At 37.4% G+C, this 18,644-nt stretch overlaps 1 protein-coding gene across 2 annotated transcripts; it reads left to right on the plus strand.

Moving 5' to 3' along the window:
• Positions 1 to 524: 524 nt before the first annotated feature.
• On the plus strand, positions 525 to 18,257 carry LOC309717282 (retinoic acid receptor beta-like). 2 transcript variants are annotated; one of them, XM_082551717.1, is made up of 8 exons: positions 525 to 1,138; positions 5,073 to 5,233; positions 5,794 to 5,935; positions 9,799 to 9,965; positions 13,471 to 13,647; positions 14,561 to 14,765; positions 14,875 to 15,033; positions 16,242 to 18,257. In XM_082551717.1, exons 1-8 carry the CDS (start codon positions 928 to 930, stop codon positions 16,412 to 16,414), a joined length of 1,395 nt encoding a protein of 464 aa, XP_082407843.1. In that variant the 5' UTR covers positions 525 to 927; the 3' UTR covers positions 16,415 to 18,257. The 2 variants fall into 2 exon arrangements, with proteins under 2 accessions (XP_082407843.1, XP_082407844.1); XM_082551718.1 differs by lacking the exon at positions 525 to 1,138 and adding an exon at positions 3,573 to 3,894.
• The last annotated feature ends 387 nt before the right edge of the window (positions 18,258 to 18,644 follow it).

The following is an 18,644-nucleotide window of genomic DNA, read 5'->3' on the forward strand; positions in this document are numbered from 1 at the left end:
TTTGTTTGTTTGTTTGTTTGTTTGTTTGTTTGTTTGCTGCTGATACAACCAAATTTCCCCTTGTGGGACAATTAAAGGATTATTCTATTCTATTCTATTCTATTCTATTCTATTACAGATGAGTATATGTAAAAAAAAAATCCACTTCAGAATATATAATAGTAAATATTTCATACATCTGTGCCTCGTGTTGCCACTCAGCTGATTCTAATTAAATTTTAAAGACAGAAACTCTGATGTGAGGTGGGTCCTCGTATTGCACCGTTAGTAATGTAGGTAAATGTTTCATGGCTCTTCTCTGTGATGGATCATTGTTGATACTTTTACTGTCCATTCTGAGTCGGTTATAAGAGGTGAAGTCCTTTATCAATAGTGGCAAACTTTTAATTTTAACTCTCTGAAGTTAGCTCCTGAAAGGTATCTCGACTGAGGCCGACTGCTTTTATCTTTTCCACCCTGTACGGATACTTTTACTCGAGTAAAGGACCTCAGTGCTCGTTTCCACCTCTGCTGGTGATGTCAGACAGCGGCTGGGTCATGTGAAGGGCAGCAACGGAGGAGGAGGTTCACGGAGAGTTCACTCGCATACATTAGGTAACACCATCGGTCGCTGTGACATAACTAGTATGAAGCAGGTTGAATTGAGACATTTGTCAATAAAGAAGAGATAAGTGGAAGAAGTTCTGCAACAAACTTTGTTATGCAAAGCAGCCTGAATGCGCTTTACCGATGCTCTCTGATGGAGGACTACAGCCCGCTGGCTGCGCATCAACATGCAGTTTGTGACCATCTGTGGGAAATATAGGTTTGTTCCTGCTCCCCTCTGAACATAACGCAGACATGCTTCAGTGTTAACACAGTTTGCATCAAGTGGATTTTAAACTACTTCGGTGCAGAGAGAAATCACCCTCTCTGAAGGATTTTCCTATGCCGACGACATTCCCATACGGACTTCACGGAGACTCACGACAGATCATGTTCGACTATATGGAGTTTCAAGTTTTCGGACCCGGGGAAATCGTGGACTTCTACAGCACTTCCAGTCCTTCTTGCATGTTGCAGGAGCAAGACCAGGATTTGGCAGCGTTCTTCCCCGAGCTGATCGAGTCCGACTGGCAGGAGCACCGGTACTCGCAATGTAGGTGAAATTGAGGATGAGTGATGTTGTGGTGCGCAGAAAGATTCTAATTTGTTTTGGTGTCCAGTGGAAAAAATATATAAATTCATTTCAGATCAATTCACTTTTATTTGTATAGCGCCAAATGCCTCGAGGGGCTTAATCCTCTGAAGAGAAACCAGAGTAAGGCCATGTGATTTTACTGACATTTCACCCAGAATGAGAAACACCCACGTTTGCCTCCATCTGTGCAGGATATCCTCCAACCTGAAACCTCAAAAGGTTCTCAAAACGAATTTATATTAAGTGAATTTCTTACCAGTTTAACCAGAATTTATAAAGCATCAAATCTGTAAACTGTAAAAGATTGCATTAAATATTTAAACAAACTGGGGGGAAATAAAGGTAGAGTTTAAAAACAAACAAACATGTATTACATGATAAAAGAGTGTTTCTTATTACATTGACATGGTGTGTAATTGTTTAAAAAGCCTGTTATAATATACTTTAATACCTTAACAAACTGGTGCAAGACTGTGAATACATGCAAGTTTAAATTCAGAGCAGACACTGGAAGCAACAGTGCAAGGGTAGTTTTCTCTTAGTTTATGACTTCAGTATTGTATTTAATCAAATGTGCATTTAGCTTTTTATTTAGATTATTATACTTTCGAATCATGAAATTGTGATTTGATTGTGTTTGCAAAGGGATGCATTTATATAACACTTTACTAAATTCGTACTTTAAACTAACATCCACATTAACATACCTGTACAAACATAATGGACTTTAAGCCTCTTATCCCTCTAGGATCAACACACACACCTTCAAAGTAAAGCCCAAGGACGATTTGAACCCAGAACCTTCTTGCTGGTATTAACCACTGCACTGACCATGATGAAACTGGACTTCATCATATTGTGTATCAACTGCTATTAAATGGTCACAAGCTGCCTTTTAATATTTAAAGGCTGAGATAAAATGAAGCGTTATCTATTCTACATTCTTGTGCTCTGTATCTAAATGCTTTGATGCTTTCTGGGAGCCTCTTTTCTCTTAATAGATAAAGGATGTGAGAAGAAAGTGAAAACAGACTACTGAGCACATGGCAGCTAATGTCTGTGTGGTCGTCTTAGTCTGTGTTTGGGTCTGTCCAGGGACGGTCACTTTGGTGTCACCCTGGGTTCACCGGACGGTCACCGGCTCAAGAGGTCAGAGGAGAGTCAGACTGTTGCCAAAAGTGGAAGTAGCATTTTTAGTGGAATAAAGCATCAGTACAGCAATTTAAAAAAAATAAAATGTCAATAGTTAAAGTACTCATCCTGTAGTACAACCTGGAATTTGGGAAAACCTGGAAACTAGGCAAGAAAAACTATTAGACTTTAGATCTTTTGGTCCTTCTGATCAGGTTTGGGTTTTTATTCTCCCTCCCACAAATAATAATAATAATAAAAATTTTATTTTAGCAATAGAACATACAATAGCACGTTAGAAATGGGGACAAAACATACATAAATGGACTTTACAAAAACAAAATAAAACTATATAACATTTTATTTTTTAGTGTAATCACTGAATTGCTATTTACTCATATGATGGTAAATATCTGTTGTTTTAGTCAGTGCAAGCAAAACTGCCACAATGTGGCTGTTTCCAACTTCTTTCTATATGACAGAAAATAAAATATTGTTGTGTAATAAACTGAAGTTATGATGACCACATTTCATCTGTTTCTGACATTTCATTGGATAATCAAGAAAAGGATTATTGTAGGTCAGAAATAACTTTGAATTAACCTGATAATTATTATCATTACTGATAAATCTGCATACCGTTTTCCCTTGAAAAAAATATTCAAATGTGAATTTAACTGACAAGAATTTCACAATAAGAAAAGAAAAAAATCAGTAACTATATTACAGTTGATAATCTGTAAATGTAGTTTTTGTTTGTCATGATTTAAACAGTTTAGCTGATTGTAGCAAGCTAAAAAACATTAGAAAAATAAAAAGTTCCTTTACCGAAGGTTGCAGGTTGCATAACAGGCAACTGAGGTTATTCACAAAAATAAAGGGTGAATCCCTGCTTTCAGTATCACTAATAAATAACCCAGCAGGCCTCAAGCAGCATGCGGCCGTAATAATTAAGCTTTACTAGTCTTTAATACCAAGTCAAGCATTTGTTATTTTATCCAGCTACATGTTGCAGCTCCTGTCTTACTGTAAACCACAATCAAAGGCTTTTAAACTTATCTCTGTCTCCAAAATCTTTTAATGTTTTTCTAGATTTATTGTTTGACTCAAACAGTGCATTGTAGTATACATCAAACAGCACCATCTAAATTGGGATGGGGCAACCCTCTTTCCCCTACCAAATCACTTACACCGCCCTGCCACACACACTTTCTGTTTCTCCGTCCTCCCTCTCATCAGTCAGTTGGGCTTGTGGCATGCTCCTGCATTGTTTTGGATCTGGGGAGCAATCGGCCTGATGGGGGTGTCCTAGTTTGACCCGCCGATTCCAGGTTCAACCAGAGGCCACGGATTCAAGGGGATGGATATGAACAATTTTTCTCGTTTTGTCCCCTTTTCAAAACAGCTTTCTTGGTTTTGTGTCAGGGCTGGAGCAGCAGAGGTGATCAGAGAGCCAGCAGGGAGGCCGAACGAGCCCCCTAGGCCAGACAAAGTATCTTCTTGGAAATGGCTTTAAAGTGGGAGTGTTGAGTGCTGTGGTGGATGTGAAGTGAAACATTCAGTGGAAAAAATGCTGTGCTACAGTAGGTCACCACATGTGCAAAGCTGTAGATATATTACTGCGTCTGTTTGTGACTCATTTTCAAATTTATGAAGCAGAGATGTGATACATGCCTGTTTAATTTTATTTGTGTAAACTGAGCGTTGTGTTTGAAGTAGTGGGGCTGTACAGATCATGCTATAATCTGCCACAGGAAAAAAGCAAGATTAGTCTGCGCTTGGCTCAGTGAAGGAATCACAAGGTGATTTCATCAAAAAGTTGGTTGCTCAGGTCTGTTCGGCTACGATCAGTGCCTGAATATATGTGTAACCACTCTCAGGGGCCAGTGTAGGGTCAATCTATCCTATTGTCACGACTAAAAATTAACAGAAGGTGCTTTGTATATTTGGACACAATAAAGCTTTTTTCGTTCCTTTGTTGTTTTGGGTAAACAGGCCCGAGACTTGAAGCGTTTTCTAGGATTTTAAATCACTAACTTAACATGATAACATTGTCAGATGGGCCACAATAAATAAAAATGCATTGGCATGAACTGCAGGTCACAAGTGCCATAATTTGCCATATCTCTCACACAGCAGTTTGTTCTTCTGTGTCCTGTTAGTGAATGTGGAATGAAAACCGAATATTCTTGAAACCTTATTGTTATAAAAACTCTTCTGAAGCATGCAAGCAGTCCACTAAATAACCTCTACATTTTAATACAATCTGCCTTTTGCATTTCTGAGCTCTGTTTGCTTCATCATGTCAGAAATGGTTCATCAGTAATTTTCAACTCATCACTAAATGTTGGTATTTCTACTTGTTAGGTCTGCTTTGAAGAAAACTTTAGAATGCTTTGCAGATAAAAGGTCTAAAGTACATTTCATGTATGGTGATAATTATTTTTGTTACTGCTTATTTTGTCGACAGGTTTCTCGCTGTATATTTTAGACAAATATAAAGCTTAACAAGTAAATAATTTCATTTTAAAAACTGTGCAAGGCAACAACTTATGTTACAAAATGAATAAAAGCTTCATCTGTAATGAGTAATTTTTCATGTTCTGACTTCTTGTTGCAGCTGTTATTTCCCAGCAATATTTCAGTTTCAGTATTTAAAGGATGCGCTGAGTTTGATATCCATTTGAATAAATTTAACTGTCGCAGTTTTATTCTCCCTGAGATGCTCGTTTGATTTTATATGATTTTGTGTGTTTTTCAGCGGTGGAAAGTCAGAGTTCCAGCTCCAGCTTCAGCTCGGACGACCTGTTTACCCGTCCTGCCTCACCACCTCCACCTCCACGCACTTACAAACCCTGCTTTGTGTGTCAGGACAAGTCCTCGGGCTACCACTATGGAGTCAGCGCCTGCGAGGGCTGCAAGGTAACACGTCAGGCCGGTGGTCTGCTTTACAATGCCCCCTCTGTTAAGCTTAGATAAAATCCCAGACTTTGTCTTTTAAAAGTAAGTCCCTGTGTCATGCTTGTATTTACAAGATTGTCTTAGTTTTTCTTACTAATCTCCTAAACAGATAAATGAACAAATACCTTCTTAATATGCAAAATGTGACAATATCCTATGTTTTAGTTTTTTCCTGTATAAATTCACAATTTTTTTTTACCTAAATCGGTTCAAATTAAATGAACCACTGGATAGACAGACACGGTATTTGTTTTTGTTTTTTCTTAATCCATTTTCCTTTTCTTTCTTTTTTTTTGAAGACCAAACAAATCAATTTTACTCCTTGTTTGAGTTAAACATCTGAAATACATTTAAACAGGCTAAATATTTACTCTTTAGGTGTAAAGGAGTAAATTTAGGAATAAATTAATCTTTTTTGTCTAGCTTTAAAGTCCACACAGGCCTTTATTCACATTGTAGCAACTTAATAGCTTAATTAATTAATATCTTATCATTCATTCATTGTGCTGGTGTCTCTGCAGGGCTTCTTCCGCCGCAGCGTGCAGAAAAACATGGTGTATACCTGTCACCGCGACAGGAACTGTATCATTAACAAGATCACCAGGAATCGCTGTCAGTACTGTCGGCTGCAGAGGTGTTTTGCTGTAGGAATGTCTAAGGAGTGTAAGTGTCACATCCTCTCTGATTCACAGCAGGCCTCGTGGGATTTAGAGTCAAAATTAAACCTTTCTTTTAAAATGATTCATCTGCTATTACAAACACGACTAAAAGGTCAGTGCAGTCATGTTCTCAATTTGAATGACCAACTCAAGTTTATCAGCATGTAAAGAGCTGGTCAGTTCGTGAGTGTGGTTTACTCAAAGTTATTTGTGTCAAGTTTTATATAATACTGGGTTTGTGGTTTTGTTGGGATGACCGAGTGTTCAGAAATTTGATATAAGGAAACTGCGTATTTGAGAATTGGATATTACGGAGCCCCTCTGATGACATGGTCCAAACAATAAATAAATTGTGGCCACAAAATACTACTTCGTGGGCACAAAATAGTGTAACATGCCCACAAAATACTTATTTGTTGCTACGAAATATTATTTCGAGGGCACGAAATAGGTATAACGTGCGCACAAAATGCTAATTTGTGGGCACGAATTGGGTATAACGTGGCAACGAATTACGCATTTGTGGCAATGAAATAGATAACGTGCGCACATCATATTGATACAATTCCTGGACAGCTGCGTAGAGACATAAGCATAAGAGTAGGCTAAACCTATACATCATGGACAGAGAAAGTATGATTGACTTTTATTTTAGGCTGGGAATGAGCTACAAATGCATTTTGAAGCCTGGCAATGCAAGGAACCATTATTACGGAGAGACATTTAAACAGGATATTGAGAGCCCAGTTGCTTTACAGACGTAAGTACGACCTGGATGCTGGGATAGATTTTATTGTCAACCAACTGCAAGGGCCTCACGGGAAGGATCTGCAAGGGAAGGATCACGGTTATGTCAAGGTCAAGTGTTTCGTGCCCACAAATTAGCACGTTATACCATTTCGTGCCCACGAAGTAGTATTTTGTGGCCACAATTTATTTGTTTTTTGGACCATGTCATCAGAGGGGCTCCGTAGGATATAACTGTGTAACCTTAGACAAATAGTGCAGTACAAAAGAAACTCTCTCCATCCAACAACCTATTTTCTCACCAGCTTATCTTACTCTGGGTCATGGAGGGGGAGGCTTTAGCCTATCACAGCTGACTTTAAACGAGAAATCCTCCCTCTCAAGTTTAAATGGTTTCATCTTACTGAGATACTCTGATAAAAACTGCCACATAAGCGGCCTATTTATTACTGCAATCAGAGCAACGAGCTATGTATTGAAGTTTTAATGCAATTTGTTGTTACCTATATGGTGGTAAACATCCACAAAGAAGGGACAGATTGTTTCCCATAAAAGGTGCCTGCCATTAAAACTACATGTATGTTAAAAGTGTCTTATTTCTGTCGATATTAAAGAAATAACAATATAACAAAACAAAATGAGCAGGAAAATGCTCCTCTTATTGATCTGTGGTAATCTATATTCAAGAAAGTCTTTTTTCAGAAAAAGTTTAAGCTAAAGTGGAAGAAAAAGAAATTAAACTTCTTTTGTCAATTCAAAATGCATAATGTTGTAATATATTGTCTGTCAGCATATTTAGAGTCTTTATTGTTTAATTGTAACTAGATAGCACTTTAAGACTGAAAATTCATAGTTTTGTTTGTCAGAGAGAAAATATATAAAATCTAGAATAACAAACGCATATATACGACCAAGGTAATGCATATTAAAGCAAACTAAATTATAGCTACATAATAAAGGTGTAGCTTAAGAACTGCTGATACACTCTTGAGCTCTCAAAGGGAGTTTTAATGCTTTGTCATCTTAACAACCCAAGATTTTCATTTTGTTAGTGGGTTAGGAAATTTTTTTTTTGTGTGGTAACTACAAACGTCTTTATTTTAGAATATATAATTAGTTGTGAGAAAAATGTGCAAATAACACTTTAACATATGATTTTCTTTTTTTATAAGTTCTCTGTGAAGTACAGCAGCTCTCGGGCACAGGGACTGTACAATAGAAACAAAGGCTCTAATACCCAGCAGTGCAGTGACCTAAATAACTGAGAATGTGTTATGTGGAATGAGCAAAGGGCGGCGACAGGCCGACACTGAAGGATCCACCCATCCACATGTTTTCATTATAGTTTTTCTATGCTCAAACAAGTTACATAAACATATCACATGTAGTGGACAGATGGATGCTATGTAACTGCTCTCAGGCAGCGTGTAACATGATCTCTATTGGAGTGTTTACACAATGACGGCTGGATGTAGGGCATACACAGGGAGGAGGAAGAGGAGGAGGAGTGGTTGGAGTTAAGTGTTGCGTAATCCTGAGCTTTCCTGACATGTGTGTAGCCGTCTGAGGCAGTGGGACACAGAGAAACGTGTTGACACTGTTCCCGAAGTGATTATGAAAAGCTAACCTGGTTACGCTGCTTTCACGTGCAGCCTGGAATAACACATAAGCTCAGTGACACATGCTTTCATTCCAGAGTGATTTATACCAGGAAGTGGTTTAAATTATTAAGAACCAAAACTGAAATTCCAGTGAGCTCTATTTAAATCACACCTGATGTCTAAACATCGTTAAGGTAAAATGGGTTAAAACCGCCATTCATATACTGGTGAATGCAGTCTCCTGGGTCCTGATTAAAGGAACAGTTGTGTTTGGCTGATGGTAAGATCAGGGATCTGCCAGGGAACACTATCTGTTGCAGGACTTCCTGTTTTTTTTGTTGTTTTATACAGAGCTATGTCAGATTACAAGAAAAACTAACATAGAGGTCAATGTTTCTTCGCTGAAACTCTGCTTAAAGGATGAAGACAATTTTTCATAAGACATCCCCGTTTCATACAACTTATTGATACACATGTGTCTTCACAGTACTTACATGGGTTGTTTATTGTCTATCTTGGAGCACTGAGAGTTTTTGCTCTCAGCTCTTATCCACCAGTGTACTTTACATCCTTGGATCACATTGTGTGCTTTTGTCGTTTCCTTGACTAAAACACTGATGCAGCCTTATTTGTCAGGTGATTCTTGCTTTGCCTCCAGCTTGCTTACTGACTTACATTAATCAAAGTCAAGTGTGGGACGTTATTGACTTTTGTCCCGAGTCTCCTAACTTCTGTCTGTGCAGAAAGTCAACACTGAATTTGAAAAAAATAGTACGGCTCCTGCTTCTGGAGTCAACTGCAAAATCAGCTAATCTTTAGGATCTGGTCTCAAAAAAGGAGTCTGACATGATTTTAAGTGATCAGGATATACAGACAGACAATTGCCTACACTTGTGTTTTTGGTCAGTTTAGTTTAAAGATGAACATTGTATAGCACATTAATTTTAAACTTCCGTAGGAGTTTAAGTGGGTTGAGTTATGTTCATCCTAAAGTTGAAACCTTTAAATGAGGAAGGTTGTCATCCTGGTAGAGCGTGCTCCAATTGTGATATAAATCTTTAATTAAAGGATAAATTTAATCACTAAGAACAGCTGTTTTCATTTTCAGTGATTCATTGCTCTAGGGGCACTAATGAACCTAATGAACCTAAACCATGCTACCAAAATGCCTCCCGTAACATATCAGAGCCACTAGATCTCCTCACTGTAGGGACCATTTTTCAGGTTGTTTCTTCATTTGTATCGTTGTACGATTTTCCCTGTGTATTTGGCCTCAGACAGAAAACAAAAAAAACAACTTTTTTTCATATTAAACACTTTTTTGTTCTTTTAAAAGGTTAGTTTATTAACTTGAGCATTTTTAATATAAATACTCAAAATTAAAGAAGGTGTTTTGTAACATTAACATTTATTTAAACAGAGAATGATACCAGTTTAACCAATTTTAAACCACCTGTGGAACTGCTCGAATACCTTATTTCCTAATCATCTTATGCTCTGCGTCATCCGTTTTCTCCAGCGGTGAGAAACGACAGAAACAAGAGGAAGGGGAAGAAGGAAGCAGTGAAGATGACCATCATGGAGACGTACGAGCTGACAGCAGAGCTCGGCCTGATCGTGGAGAAAATATGCAGAGCTCATAGAGAGACCTTCCCCTCCCTTTGCCAGCTGGGAAAATACACCACAGTAAGTCCGGACATGAAGCTAACGTTTCAAAACAATAATCTTTACAGAAGGAAGACAACCTGCAAAGAGGAAAAGATCAAAGCTGTGAGGTCTGTCCAGCACTTTATTATGATTTTAATTGACTTGGGTAAACATTGTATGGATGTGTAGATGAAGGAGAATTTGAACTTATATGGCAGAAACTGAAAAATAAGATTATATATCCCAAAATGTTGATACATTTTACTTATTTTAAACGAAATATGAAAAAATGTCTATTTTTCGAATGTGATTGATGACCTCGCTAAACCCTTTCCTGATGATTTTGGGCTTTTAATCACTATTTTCAAGTTTTAAAGCAAAAACAATATTTTTTCTTTAAATTATGCTGCTCGTAATTATGATAAAGTAGGGCATATTAGATGGCAAAGCTGCCTTGTGACTGATGAAAATGACGGTATGTTTGTGCATCTTCCTTCATCTGGTTGTATTACATGGAAAAGACTTGAAACCAAATGGTGGCTCCATGGTTGTTATGTCATCGTTTTATAGTCTGTGGCCGAAAGAAGAAAGATGTTGACTGTCAGGGCAGTGACATTTAAATACTTGATATATGATTAATATTACCAGACAAAAACGGACCGCATTGAATACTCACTGCTGCATGCCTGGCTCATGGTTGGTCACTGTTGGATATTGTTAACACTGTCTGTAAAAACACATTCACCAAGGAGAGATCAGCAGAGCTGAGATGACAGACACTTATATTTGTGTCTGACACTTATAAACTGATACTTTTCTATACCTTTACTTGTTACATTTCTATACCTTTTTATTATTGATATGCACAAACTTTATTTAAATGATAACAGTCTTGTTGGCAACTCAAGCTTTCATCTCTTTCATTATCTTAAGCGCATTAAGCCCATTTAGAATCACAGTTTCACCAAACATGCCTATTTTAACGCTGTGGGTTAAGAGGAGCGCTCAGGGAAAAGCCACCATGCCAACAGACTGCACATCCAGAACCTTCTTGCTGTGAGGCAACAAGCTAACCTCTGTTCCTCTTTGCTTATGCAGAATAAAATTTGTTAGATTGTTTGGTAACATTTGAGACTCTGATTGTTAACAAAACCAAACAGACTCCTGATCACATTCAATGCCAACATGAGGGAAGGGGTGCAAACATGCACTTTTATTTAGGAACACATGTATACACATACATGCATATATATATATATATATATATATATATATATATATATATATATATATATATATATATATATATATATGTAACTACCTGTAACATAAAAATCGTTAGCTGCCCTCTGTTGCCTCTGGAGCTGCCAGCTCCTCCTGTCTCAGAAAAACTAGGGCCATCACAGGTGACCCTTGCATTGCGCCCACCACCTGTTTGACCCACTGCCCTCCGGACGGCACCTCAAGACAGTCAGGTCCCACACCTTAAGCCTCACAAACAGCTTCTACCACTGGGCCATTTGAACTGTAAACAAACACTATTACTCCGTTCACACAAACCCCACCCCTAACACCCACCCACCAATCTGGGCGGAGCACCCACTCTATTCTATTCTAACATATAGCCACTGCCAATACTTACAGTACACACAATTTTCTATGTCTTCCAACAGTATGTACAGTATGTCATGTGAGCATTTTTCTTTAGAGCAAAGGAAAACTGAATATAGGTCCACACTGAAAAAAAACAAAACTCTTTTTAAAGATATGCTGGTGAAGATGTTGATTTGCACAGTTTTAACTGGTTTATTCTTTGTTAAAAGGTAAAGTAAAAGAGGAGGAGAAAATAAAGGAGTGTGTTGTTTTATGTAAACATGTCCTTAGAAACTGAAAAAACTGTACATATCATTATGACACTTTCCAGTAAAAATACATGACATTGCAAGAACTGAGCTTATGTAATCAGCACTGTTGCCGTTTTACAAAAGTGACATTAAATAAATATGGTTTGGCAATGTAAGTGAGCGATGCCTGGAAGTATGAGTCAAAACAGGAAACATACGAACATGAGTGACACGTGTTGTTCTGCTCTTTAAAGACTATAACACAAGATTGTATTGATTGAAATAGTACACTAGGGCTAAGATGTACGACCTACATCCTAACAGTGCAGCAGATAATAGAAAAAGTGGATACTAAATATGGACGTTTGTCCCTCTGGAGCCATTGACTTAAAAATCAATTAGCCTCTTGAATCTGGGCATTTTTTAAATTTCATTTCCATCTTAGAAAATGACTCTTTATCAAAATTTTTACTGTGGGATTTAGAGGTTTTACTCTACTTTTGAATATAAATTAGTCGCTTTTAATAGTGAATTTATTTAGGGCCTCTTTTTTTAGGCCAACTAAAAGAACTGAGACAACATATATGTCACATGTTTTTCCAATGGTCCAATGACAGCTGTAGCTCCACAGTACTGTGCAGATTGAGGGATGATCCTTTTGCCCTTTTGATAACTCTTGTGATGAATACAAACGGGTTCAGACATCTTCTTTTAACCACTTATCCAGTGAAGAAATCCCAAACATTAGGTGTGAGGGTACAAGCATGTCTTTGGATAGCTTCAACCCTATAACCTTCGTGCTGCAAAGTGACTGATGCACTACTGTTGTGTGCTACTCCTCAGTTTGTTCTGACTGAAGGAGCTGGGTATTGAACCACAGACCTTCTAAATGGTTGAGTGTAAGGGTTTCTAGCCAAGAGATGTGCCTGAAACAAAGAAAAATATTACTTGTACACCACATGCTGCAGTTTTTTTAAACCTCTGTGTAATTTCAGATTTTTAATGCTGACGTCTAGCGTTCATCATTTAAAACATCCAAAAAAGGCGGAACCAGTTTACTTTATCTGAAAAAAATACACATTTTCAGCCATTGTGGAAATGGCCAACATGTTGAATTTATTGAGCTTAATCGATAAAAGCTAAAAAGTACATAAACAAATGTTAGTAAATGTTTATACTTGTGAATGATTATCTTGTAATGTTCAGTCATCTGTTATATTAAAATAGCTCATCATATCTCATATAATTAGCATTAGCATAACTGTTACATAATTTTCATCATTATTTCTTTTTGAAGTGCCCTGTCATAGTATTCTCATCTCGGTATTTTTGTCCTTGTGTCTGAAACACTCTCCTTCCAGCCTAGCAACAAACAGATAAGGTTAGCAAATAAACCGTGTATACACAGTGAAGCAATTAGCAGACTCATCAAATAAACAGAAATATTTTTTAAAAAACAGCTGAACGCTGAACTATTTGAGGTCACCGTAAAGGTTTTTTTTATTGATTCTGATTGTGTAAATAGGTTTGTAAAAGTATGTCAGTATTGTATTTACTGCTCTTTGCTGATCTCAAGTTTTCAAAATATTTCAAATTTAAATAATTTAGCTATGTGCACAGATTTTAATAAGCCGTTATCACAACGCTGAAACAACATGTTTCGTTTGAGCCAAACACCTGATCTTCGATCCACTTTCTAGAACTCCAGTTCAGACCACCGGATCCAGTTGGATCTTGGCCTGTGGGACAAGTTCAGCGAGCTGGCCACCAAGTGCATCATCAAGGTGGTCGAGTTTGCCAAGCAAGTGCCGGGTTTCACTGGCCTGACCATTGCGGACCAGATCACTCTGCTCAAAGCTGCCTGCCTTGACATCTTGGTAGGTCTATTTCAAAAGATGTTTTTTGTTTGTTTTTTTTTACCTTTAGATTTGTGGTTTAAGCCCTCAAAAAGCCTGACATATACTATAGTTTTCATTAAACACCTACCGTTTTGTATTTTATTTCAGGTAAATGACCTGAACAAGTTATGTAAAGTTGCAGCTCTTCCTGCATTTCACACCTTTGGTAGATCTTGACTCACGTTGCCTGTCGACATTCATGCCAAAGACAAACTGACAGGCAGACAGACAGTGGTCCTCAGGCAGAGTGTTGCGTGTGTTCACCTAATTTATCCTCCATCATTCGCTGCCAAGTCTGTCATAACTGCTTTCTCAGTCTGATAATTTAGCTGCACTCTCACAATCTCTGCAGGAAGTCCATCAAAAGCTCTGTGACAAAATTTCCCTGATTAATCACTCTGGGAATTTTGTTTTCCTGATTTGGTTTTCATGTTTTTTGATAGAAGTGTGATGCACCATATTGAACGCCAATTATATGTTATTTAATATTTGTATTCAAGCAATTCTCCAGAAACAGGGCACAGCATGTAATATCATTTAAAGTTTAGATGACAAGGAGTTGGAGAGATGTCTAGAGTGGTCTGCTGTTACTCATACAGATGAGATATCATTACAAAGAAATGATAAAAAAAACAACTGGAAAAGCCTGAGTATTAAAAGCAGGAAGGTTTCTTTCTAAACTATTATGCAATATAAGTATTGAACCATATGATAAAGGCCTTCTGCCTGCAATACAGACAAATTTTGAATGATAAGGATTGACACATTTTAATGAATATAAACAGATTGTTGTTTGTTTGCTTTTGAGTCTTTTTATTTAACATTTTTTAAAGACAAATACAATATTATTGAAAAAAATGACTTGGTACACATACATGTTTCCTACTTTTAGATCTTGAGGATTTGCACTCGCTACACTCCTGACCAGGACACCATGACCTTCTCCGATGGCTTGACACTGACTCGTACTCAGATCCACAATGCAGGATTTGGGCCGCTGACGGATCAGGTTTTCACTTTTGCTGGGCAGCTGCTGCCGCTAGAGATGGATGACACGGAAAGTGGGCTCCTCAGTGCCATCTGTCTTGTTTCTGGAGGTACTAAGTCTTCACAATCCCAATTACTGTAGTAATATGACAACAACAATCAACAATTAACAACTCCAAATTTGAAATAGTTGAAATGTTCGATATCTGTCTTGGACAGACCGGGAGGACCTGGAGGAGCCGTCCAAGGTAGAAGTCCTGCAGGAGCCTCTGTTGGAGGCGCTGAAGATCTACTCCCGTAAGCGGCGACCCAGCATGCCCCTGATGTTCCCCAAGGCCCTCATGAAGATTACCGACCTACGTAGCATCAGCGCTAAAGGTCAGGGGAACCCCACCTTGTCGCAAAGTATTTCAATTCATAGATTACAGTTTGTTACAGTTTGTACAATCCTGCTATTCTATTTTGAATGACTGCCAATGTTACTGCATTACTTTTGTCCGAAATGTAAAACCTTTCTGATCAGAACGTTGCTATTTTTTGGTTTCTTTGCGCTATTAAGTCTGAAGTCATGTTTACCCAGGATTAGTAAAAAGTATTATGTATTAGATGAATGTCACATGATTAAGCATTCGTATTAGTATACTAAGTATTAGCAAGCGTTTAATTTATCATCTATATAGCATCACTCCTCCTTAGTATGTAATTTATAAATATATTATTATGAAAATGTTTATTACTAGAAATGATTATGCATTGGAAGGCCCCTGTAGCTGTGCATGGTGTAACAGAAACAGATGAATAAACATATCTGTATTTATAAATGACATACTAAGGAGGAGTATTGCATTATAAATCATGAATTAAGCACTTGCTAATGCCTTACTAATACTGTACTATTTTTATAAAGTATTACCTGCATTTTTAATGACTATACTTCTTTAATATTTAAAAGTTTTTGTAATACAAACGAAAAGAAAACAATTTACCCCTGCTTTCATCTTTTTGTCTTTTGAAATTTTTCATTTATTTATTTATTTATTGTTGAATTCCTCTGGATAAAAACCGGGTGGAAATAACTTTGGGTTTAGTGGAATTTTCTTTGACTGTTTTCAAATCTTCCTTTTCTCAAAGTGCTTTCATCTACACAGTGTTTGTTGAGTGTCTCGCAGTGAATTTGCTGTCATCAGTGGCTGCCTGCTACAGAACTAGTGTTACTATTAATAGGCTACCACATAATAGTTGAGCAAAGTGTTCTTTGCCTCATGCTGCAAGGCATGTTATGCATTTCATCCTCCTCTTAGTGTAACTGGTGGGTTCCTACATTGTGTATCTGACACACTCCAGTTCCTCTCCCACAGGGGAATTGTAGCTGTGGATTTATTTTCACATTAAACATAAAGTACAAACTTATGTGCAGCATATTTGACACAAGATAAAAACCAACACAACATTTGACATGCCTGACAATCAAAGGTGAAAGCTGGTGTCAGTAAATACGGGTAAAACGCAGACTTTGTTTATCTATATCACATTAAGTCTCCCTGCCAATAAAGCTTTACACGTACATTGTTAAACCATGTCTACAGGAGCTGAGCGAGTGGTGACACTGAAGATGGAGATCCCGGGCTCCATGCCTCCACTGATCGAGGAGATGCTGGAGGATCTGCAGAACCTGGAGAAACACCAGAAGTCGGGCACCACTCAGCACACTCACCCCGTCTCCTCACAGCACATGAACTCTGCTGATTTTCCACTCTGAAGCTGCTCAAAGAACTTTTCTTTCCTCCGAGGGAAATCGCTCAAAGGTGCAGCTGCAGATCAGAGAGTGACTTACCTCAGTTATTGTCCAGAGGTCAGAGCTCGATCTGCAGATATGACTCCATGTTTAAAGAAGAGATTTAAATCACACATTAACAAGTATTTCTGTAAACAAAAATCCTACTTCAAAGGAAGATGCAGTAATGCTTTAATCTCCATTTTTATAACCTCTGAGAATCACTCTCAGTCTTTTCTTTACTGTTTCTGGTTTTTACTGTATTTATATTTGCATGAAATATCACATGGATTAATTTTACCTCATTTAGCATTAGTTATAGCAAGATAGCAAATATAAGGAATCAATCTTTAGGTTTTATATACAAATTTCTCAAACTCTGTTTGTACAAAATTAAAGGGAAATGCAATGTTTTTTCCTCCATAAGGGTAAGTGTTCATAATCGGAGTTAACAAACTAATGTGTCTGAACTGACACGGTGTAGGAAATGAGGGATTAGAGGTAATGCATAAGGACAATAAACATAGCAGTGTTTGTATGAGCTTGTCAATGTTAGAATCTCTTTGTAAAGCTGCTCTGGTAAAATTTGTTGGAAATCTGCTGGACTCGTTTACAGCTTGACAGATTTATTACAAGAGTAAGCTAATGATAATATACAACTTTATTCTCTTTTTTACTTTCTAAATGGAAAAAGGTTTTCCCACTATTATCATAAAGCATATTATTATTGTTATTATTATTTTGATACTGAGAAAACATGTTGGTTGCTGTATGAAGATTGTACAAAAACATTTCCTAGATTTTCAGCCATGATTGTGCTGTGGCACCACTCTTCTTAACTTTCTCTGTAGTGCCAATATCAGGTGAAAAAATATTTTTGACCGCTATTTAAGGAGGACCTATTGTGCTCGTCCTTATTTCTTGTCATATCTGTACTCTTACAGTGATAGATGCTTATATTAAAGATGGCTAAAATTTTTAAATATTGAGGTCTGAGCCAAAAGTTCAGGCTTCCTACAAACAACAGTTTTTTTGTTTGGTTTTTGGTTATGGTTTTTTATACTTTTGGCACAGCTTCAGCCATGAGCACAGAAACTTTGTCTTGAGAGGGGCAGCCAATCCGAAGAAAGAGGGAAGGGAGCTAAAATGTCCTGTTTAAGGTGGTCAGTGAACTGAGGGGCCAGTATAAGATAAATGTGTGAATCATACTCTAATGGAGTCCAATAATAAAAGTATTTAACTGGAAATGAGCATAATCACTTAATGATAAAATACCTGCAAAGCTGACATTTCCATCAGCATGTGAATAATGATAGCCTTCTGTGAGTGTGTTAGCATTCAGATGTTCACATTTATCTTAAGGCGCTTAGCTGCTAGCATGGCTAAATGCCAGTTTCTGTAAGTAGTAACGAACTTGCTTTGCACACAGAGTGGACCGTGGGCATTACAGTGACAGTATCACAGCATCTGAAATCTGAGTGATCATAAATCCACACAAATGCTAACAAAATGCAACAAATGATGAGACTGTAACAAATTAGAAACTAATGTGATGATTTTACATTAAAGATACACGGACCTTAACCTGCTTTGTGTAAGCATCTGAGCAAGCATCCCGTGTACTGTAAGAACTCAAATGTGCCTATTTTAATTGTGCCCAAACTTTTCTATGTCTTGACATTTCTAAAAGTGATTTTACTTATTTTGATGTCCACATCCCAAACGTTGCAGTAAGACTGTATGCATTGTGTCATTTTACATGTTGCATTAATTTGTTATATCACTAAACAGATCACATTTCATATGCTTTTCTTTGTTCTATTAAAGTCTTGTGAATTAAATTTTATGCTGCTCTGTCATGTTTCCACTGAGAATTTAAGTATTTCTTTTTCTGGTTCAAGTTTAATTTCATGGGGCTGTGAGGTTGTTTGAGGTCAGACCATATTTACTAAAGGCTCATACTGCCCCCGGTTGATCAATTGATGAACTGCATACAGCAGTAAATAATTTTATCTGATGACGTGTCCTAAGTGGGTGCAAAATTTAGAGTAAGTCTACGTTAGAGACTGCTGTCTAACATATTTTATCACTTTGATAAAATGGAAAAAGCAAATAATTACAGACCAAATAAGAATAAAATCACCACTGTACTTATTTCCCTTTCTTTGTGTTTTGATAGTTGTGTGTCCTTTAAATTTCTTTAATGTTTCTTGTT

The sequence above is a fragment of the Aulonocara stuartgranti genome (genome assembly GCF_965226115.1).
Source record: "Aulonocara stuartgranti genome assembly, chromosome: 11".
Taxonomy (NCBI): Eukaryota; Metazoa; Chordata; class Actinopteri; order Cichliformes; family Cichlidae; genus Aulonocara; species Aulonocara stuartgranti.